The sequence below is a fragment of the Gracilinanus agilis genome, chromosome 2 (assembly GCF_016433145.1).
Source record: "Gracilinanus agilis isolate LMUSP501 chromosome 2, AgileGrace, whole genome shotgun sequence".
Lineage (NCBI taxonomy): Eukaryota > Metazoa > Chordata > Mammalia > Didelphimorphia > Didelphidae > Gracilinanus > Gracilinanus agilis.
The window spans coordinates 698,726,932-698,733,909 of NC_058131.1; the positions used below are offsets into that span (position 1 = coordinate 698,726,932).

Here is a 6,978-nt window from a genome sequence, read left to right on the forward strand (position 1 = left end):
TCCTTCCTTCCTTCTATCCTTCCTCATTTCCTTCCTCTCTTCCTCCTTCCTTCCTTCTTTCCTTTCTTCCTTTCTTCCTTCCTTCCTTCCTTCCTTCCTTCCTTCCTTCTTTCCTTCATTCCTTCCTTTGTTCCTTCCTTCTCTCCATCCTTCCTCATTTCCTTCCTCTCTTCTTCCTTCCTTTCTTTCTTTTTAAGACCCCATAAACAGTGGGATCATACTTTCCTTCATCATCCATGGAGGCATTGGGAGAAGTAGACTGGTCCCGTGTTGGGAGGTGGCCATTTTCATCATTGGTGTGTGGGACAACATAGAGTGGTGCCAGATCTCAGCTCAGAACCTGTAGCCTGATTCCTGAATGTGCTAGCAAGCACAGGAGATACCATGTAAGGAACCCATTTCCTCCCTGTCCTAGGAGATCATTCTGAAACGAGCAGCTGACATCGCTGAAGCGTTATACAGTGTGCCGCGGAACCACAACCAGATTCCTGCCCTTGCCAACACTCCGGCACACACTGGCATGATGGGAGTGAACTCCTTCAGCAGCCAGCTAGCGGTCAATGTCTCGGAGACATCACAAGCCAATGATCAAGGTACGCCTTGGGGCTGGGGTTAAGCTTTCCTCGAGCCTCCCCGAACTCTTTGAGTTGGTTGATGCTAGAGACGGATCTTATGGCCTTTGCTCCCCATGCGGTGAGGACAGGGGATGAGGATGTATAGCCCAGCGTGTCCTTCCCTCATGTCACCCCGTTTCGATATACCGCCTCTTAGCGGAACTAAAGATGTCAGTTGTAGGACCGCCATAGAGCACGGTGCTTTCTGCGTGAGGGGAGGAGAACCCGAGCTTTAACGATGTCATGACGAATGCGTGTTAGTTTGTTACGTGGTTAAACACGGTTTGCCTGAAATGTTCTGGAATCCGACCCTCCAGAACTTTGCTTTCCTTTCGGTCAATAAAAATAGAGCCTCCCAGCAGAAGCAGCCTCCGACTGCTGAAGTTGGCCGGATGGGGTTTGCGCTCTCATCCCGCAGGAGGTAGAGGGAAGAAGGGACCCGAGTACGCCCCCCTCGCCCCTCCACGTTTTTTTCTGACCCATAAGCCTCTTCCTTTGCCCCTTGCCCCTCCTGTCAAAGAAATGGGCCCCAGGAAGCCTCAGGAGGCCATCTCCCTTAGCTTTTCACGAAGCATCGTGGAATCCTTCCCCACTCTCAGCCCAATTCGGGGGGATGCACTCTAGCCGCGGCTCCCCAAGATGTTAGTTAGCCCCACCCCCCACCCTGGGCTCAGCGGGCTCGCGACCACTTTTGTTTCGGCTCCCCTTAATGAAACAGGCGCCTCTGAGGCTGGTGATAAAAATATCAACCGTAAGGAGGCAGCCCCCCAAACAACCTTTTAAGGCGAGATCCCGGCCACAAACAAGTTTGTTCCTGTCAGCAGTGGCATTTGAAGGTCTGGGAGGGCTGAAAGTTCACCCCGTGTGTTGGTGCAAAGCAGGAATCAAGCCTGTTGATAATTGCTACTAAAGATAACCGTGAAGGAACCTGACACGATCGGATCGAAGAGAGCTTGGGTCGGCTGTCTCAGCCCGAGGAGAGACACCCCGGGCTGCTCGCTCTCCTCGTAGGCAGGCTCGGCGTGATAAGGTTATCTTCCGCCGCGAGGGTTGATAGTGCAGTAACGAGGCGGTGCGATCAATTCCGAATGTCTACTGTGTGGTGTAGGTTCGCGGGGAAACCCCCCCCAGTGCGTATTACCAATAATAACGTGATTTTTGTGGGGGGGGTGGCTTTTAACAGTAGGCTACAGCCGCAATACAAGCAGTGTTTCCCCGCGAGGATACGTTCCCAGCAGTACTCCCCAGCAGTCCAATTACAACACAGTCAGCAATAGCATGAATGGATATGGAAATGCCGGCATGCCCAATCTAGGCGTCCCTGGCTCTCCCGGATTTCTAAATGGCTCCTCAGCTAACTCTCCTTATGGCAGTAAGTGTCTGTTTTCGTAACGCATCATCATGCAGATTCATTTTCCCTCCCAACCCCAACACTTGCCTTGTCTTGATTTTCTATGACGTGAGCTACTGGATAAAAGGAGGGGGTGACTCTGGAGGCTGGACATCAAAATGGCTCGGAGAAATTGACTCCCAATGCGTTCCGCCCAATGGGGTCGCATGAGAACCAAACCGAACCAGACCAAACCAAACCGAACCAACCAAACCAAACCATCCAAACCGAACCAGACCAAACAAACCGAAGCAGACCAAACCAACCAGAGAATTGGGCTGCGCAATTCGTAACCAAAGTCCAACACCAAAGAGTTTGCCTGTTATCCAGAGAGTGGCCAAGCCAAGAAAGTGTCGTGTTTTTTCCGTGTCCTTCTCTCGATCTCTTAAGAGGCGGGCGAGGCCTTCTAGGACTCTTTGTCCGTGTTTGCCGCGCACAGACCTAAGCTGAGTCCTGATTCTGTTTGCTTTGTTGCAGTAGTGCCGTCAAGCCCTACCATGGCAGCCTCTTCGGTCACCCTCCCTTCAAACTGTAGCAGTACGCACGGCATTTTCTCATTCTCACCTGCCAATGTCATCTCTGCAGTGAAACAAAAGAGCGCCTTCGCGCCCGTCGTCAGGCCCCAAGCTTCTCCCCCGCCATCCTGCACCAGTGCAAACGGGAACGGGCTCCAAGGTGAGTGGGGGCTCGTGGACGTGGCTCGGCCCGCTGGGTGGGGGTGGCTTCATCCCCCTCCTGGGTGATGGGGTGCCGTCCCAGGGCGTGAACGCCATGGCCACGGTCAAGACCCAGCGAGGCGGACGGAACAGAGTCGGCCGGGGAGAGCTTTGGAGCTTTCGGGGCTCTTCTGGGTCGAGATCCCCGGAACGTCTCCCCCGAGCCTGCCTCTTCCGTTTGGGGGTTGGTTTTTTGGCCTCTTCTGTTTGGAAACAAAGATGGATCTGTCCCTGTACGTTTCTCAGATGTTCGATGGATCGCAGATTTAGAGCTGGAAGGGACCTCGGGGACTTAGGGTTCAACCCCCACATTTTTCAGGGGAAGAAATTGAGGCCGAGAGCTCTGACTTGCCCAAGGTCACAGGGACTAAGTGGTGAGGCCAGGATGGGAACTCAGGCCCCCGACTCTGAACCTCATCCTCTTTGTCCAGAATTCCTGCCCTCTCCTCCCCGTCCCACAGTGCCTGCCATTTCTACCCATATTCCCACTCCCATAATATTCATGGCAGAGAGGATGACCTGCTAGGCTTGGCACCAGAAGGGTCGGAGTTCTGATCTCCTCTCTGATCTCCCACGTGGCCTCTATCACTGATCCTCCCCCACTGCCTAGCTCTGTGACATCGGGCAAGGCTGAACCTCCCTGTGCCTCAGTTTCCTCATCTGTAAGATGAGGACGTTTTGGGTCTCTTCCATCTTTGTGGACATCTTGGGTCCTTACTTTAATTCCGGTCTGTTTTGGCTCGCTGGATGCGAGGTTCTGACTTTCTTCTGCTCAAACGCTGGCGAGATCCCATGGAGAAAACCTCCGTTGAAGGCCGGATGAGAAAAGGATGGATGTTAGTTATTAAGTCAGGCAGCTCTGACCCCGTTTGAGGCAGAAACTTCCCGCTTCCTGGGCTCAGGAGCTCTTCCAGGCATCTGTACGGGATTCAGGCCGTTCCCAGCATCACCCCTTAGTGGCCCCCAATTTTACCCCCAATCGGGTCAAACACGTGTTGCCGCTCGTCCTTCCTCTTCGAGGAGTGCCAGGGAAAGTGCGGGGGCGGTGAGCACGCCTAAAGGATTGCCATGTTAAACGGGTGAAATCAGAAAGGGGATGAGCTCTGCCTGGGTGCCACCAGCTGGGTCCGGCTTGTGAGAGGACCGGCCGGCAGCAGCTGGACAGCGTCCCTTCCTGAGCCCCCCTTGTAGCGCCCTCCCTTTGCCCACTCCCAAGAAGCCTCCCTGGCCAGTCAGATGAGCGGCTGCCGCTGCCCTCTTCTTGGGGCGCGCTGGGGATGATCTGTTTTCATGGCATCAGAGAGCCAGGCTGTGAGGGGTCCCCTCTTGTCCGTAGGCTGGGGAGTGCCCGCACGCAGTGGCCCAGAAAGCCACGTGCTGTCCCCTGGCCACATCTGTTGTCACCCCAGTGAGTAGCCAGTCTAAGAGGGCCCCAGCCCCCTTCTCTGAGGAGGAAAAAAGCCATACTGAAACCAGGACAGGCCCTGCCCCTTGCCGCGGCCCCCAGACGCCCTCCATCCTGGGGGGCACTTTAGTCAGGCCCCCGGGAACCCCTCTTTTCTTTTGTAACTGTGGACTCTAGGCGCCACGAGGCCCAGGAAGGCCCGGCCCGCCCTGATGGTGGTCAGCCCCCTGGTAGTCTGGCCAGGTCGGGGCTGCCTTTAAGATGGCGGCTGCCCGGTTTGGGCTGGATTTCGGGGACAGCTGGGAGGGAGGCCGTGGCCAGCCCTTCCTTCTCTCCAAGGCGGGTTCCCATGCTCTCAGCTGCGTGCTCGCCTCCCCACGCCGGGGCTCAGCCCCTGATGGAATGCAGCCTTTTTCATGGGCATTCGACACGGGCCGCCCGCAGCCCCACGTCAGCGTCCCCTGGCAAACCCAGAGAATTCCTGCGTCCAGACGTCCGCGTTCCCCAAACCCTCCCTGATAGGTGAGGCCGGCCTTGGCGTCGGTCTCTCCAGGCAGAAGGCCGCCTCGGCCTGCCGCCGTCCGTCAGGACGTCCTTCTGTCCTCTTGGCGGGGCGGCGGGGGAAGAGGGGCCCTTCGCAGGGCTTTCGGAGGAGCCCATTTTCCCAGCTCCTGCTCGAGCGTCAGGGGGGCTTCACGGAGGCTCCGAAGTAGCCTTCCGGGCCCATCCCAGCTCCATGGCAGGCAGCCCAAATCACCCAGAGCCCATCACCATCTCAGCACCTTAGTGCGGGCTGATGAGATCCCATCAGGAGTGTGTACACACACGGCTTGTAACGGTGAGTCTGAAATAAATTAATATTGTTGAGATTAATGAACTGAGAAATTGAAGCCCACATCGCTAGCCGAACAAGTGTATTAATATCTGTTATGCATAAATTAATGAGAAATATCATTCTGACCAAAATTAAACCACGCCGAAGTTAAGACACTCTAAATTACATTCCTACCAAGCGGCTAACTCGAAAGAAGCAGGGCCACTTGGCATTTTGGGCCATAAGTGTTTGTTTATTCGAGAGAGAGAGTCAGAGATGAGAGAGACAGAGAGAGACAGAGAGAGACAGAGAGAGAGAGAGACAGAGACAGAGACAGAGAGACAGAGAGAGAGACAGAGAGAGACAGAGAGAGACAGAGAGAGAGAGAGAGACAGAGACAGAGAGAGAGACCGAGAGAGAGACAGAGAGAGAGAGACAGAGAGAGAGAGAGACAGAGAGAGAGAGACAGAGAGAGAGAGAGAGACAGAGAGAGAGAGAGAGGGAGAGAGAGAGAGGGAGAGAGAGACGAGAGAGACGAGAGAGATAGAGACACACAGAGAGAGATGAGAGAGAGACAGAGACACAGAGAGAGAGAGACAGAGGGAGACAGAGACGAGAGAGGAAGAGAGAGAAAGAGACAGAGACACACACACACACAGAGACACAGAGACAGACAGGGGGCCCCAGATGCTGACCTCCCCTCGTTCCTAGCGTGGGTCTGTGGATTCCGAGGCCTGGCCTTGGCCTCGATCTTTCAAAGTCCTCCACTGGGGATCTGACCAGCCAGGACAAGAAAGGACAAATACCAGCGTGTTAAAACTGAGTTTCGCCCCTTGGGCTGCCTCGGGGCCGGGGAGGGTGGAGACAAACTGAAGTTGGGCCGATTTTCGATTTGGAAACCCGAGAAGTGTCTGGTCCTTGGCTGGCCGAGTGAGCCGGCCTTGTCTGACATTACCAGAAGTGACCGTGTTGTTTCTCAGCTGTCAGCAGAGGCAGTCCCAGGGGAGTCTGGGCCTCTGTTTGCCATTAACAAAACGTGAAGAGAAATCTCACGTATGTGGGAGGAAGCAGGCCGCCGGCACCCAAAAATGTCAGCGTCTTCTTCCGATTCCCAGAGAAGTCTCTGGGAGCCGTGGCGTGAGAAGGGGCCGCTCCCCGAGTTCTCCCCGTCCCCTGCGCCCTCCGCCTCGTGTCCCTTTACCAATGATGACGAGGGTGACAAACTTTCTAATAGATCCAACGCCTGGCGGTGTCCAGAGCACCGTCTTGCTCGTCTGACCCTCACAGCGACCCCGTGAGGTAGGCACAGTTCTTATTGCCGCTTTGCCGACAAATACAGGGAGGCTGAGAGAGATCGGGGGACTTGCCCAAGGTCAAACAGCTGGTAAATATGTGGGATGAGATTGGAACCCAAGTCTTTCTGACCTCGAGTCGGGGGAGAGGGGCGGCGCTCGCGCCCGCATCCAAGCCCCTCAGGATCAGACCCCCGACCCCCTCGGGGCGCCCCTGCTCTCCTGGGTCCTTCCGCTAATGACCGCTCTGCTTTTGTCTCTCGCCTCTGCTCTCTTTCAGCAATGTCCGGGCTCGTCGTCCCTCCCATGTAAGGTGACTTTTGTTCACCTACGTGTTGGTAGCATCAAGCATCGAAGGCCGGCTTCAGGGGACAAGTTTAGTATGTTAAGACACGCTGATGGAAACGGTATCTTCAAGACAAATCAGCACCCATCGAAATGCTACAGAAAAAAGACTTTGTTTAAAGATTTTATTTAAACTCTTAAGAATCGACATGCAACCAACCTGCTTCTTCACGAACAATTCCATTGATTGACTGACCTTTTCTCATCTTTTCACATTTCTCAGTTCTGAAGAATAAGGAGAAGAACAGAAGCAAAGCGACCCCTATTTTGTATAAAGTTTCCGATTCCGTCTTGGCTCTGTCTCGTACTTGCTCTGTGTGGGGAGAAACTTTGTGGATGCACCATTCGGGGTTTTCATGCAACACTGATGAAAAACGCCTCAGAACATTTTGCTGTCCTCAT

The 6,978-nt window shown here is 54.7% G+C and overlaps 1 protein-coding gene across 1 annotated transcript in view; it reads left to right on the plus strand.

The window, feature by feature from the left end:
* EBF3 (EBF transcription factor 3) overlaps positions 1-6,690 on the plus strand; it is a 20,003-nt gene extending 13,313 nt beyond the window's left edge. Inside the window, exons 2-5 of the mRNA XM_044660312.1 lie at positions 416-593; positions 1,798-1,986; positions 2,482-2,679; positions 6,512-6,690. Coding sequence (XP_044516247.1) covers positions 416-593; positions 1,798-1,986; positions 2,482-2,679; positions 6,512-6,543 — 597 coding nt within the window. The 3' untranslated portion in view covers positions 6,544-6,690. The remainder of the gene's footprint in view (positions 1-415; positions 594-1,797; positions 1,987-2,481; positions 2,680-6,511) is intronic.
* The last annotated feature ends 288 nt before the right edge of the window (positions 6,691-6,978 follow it).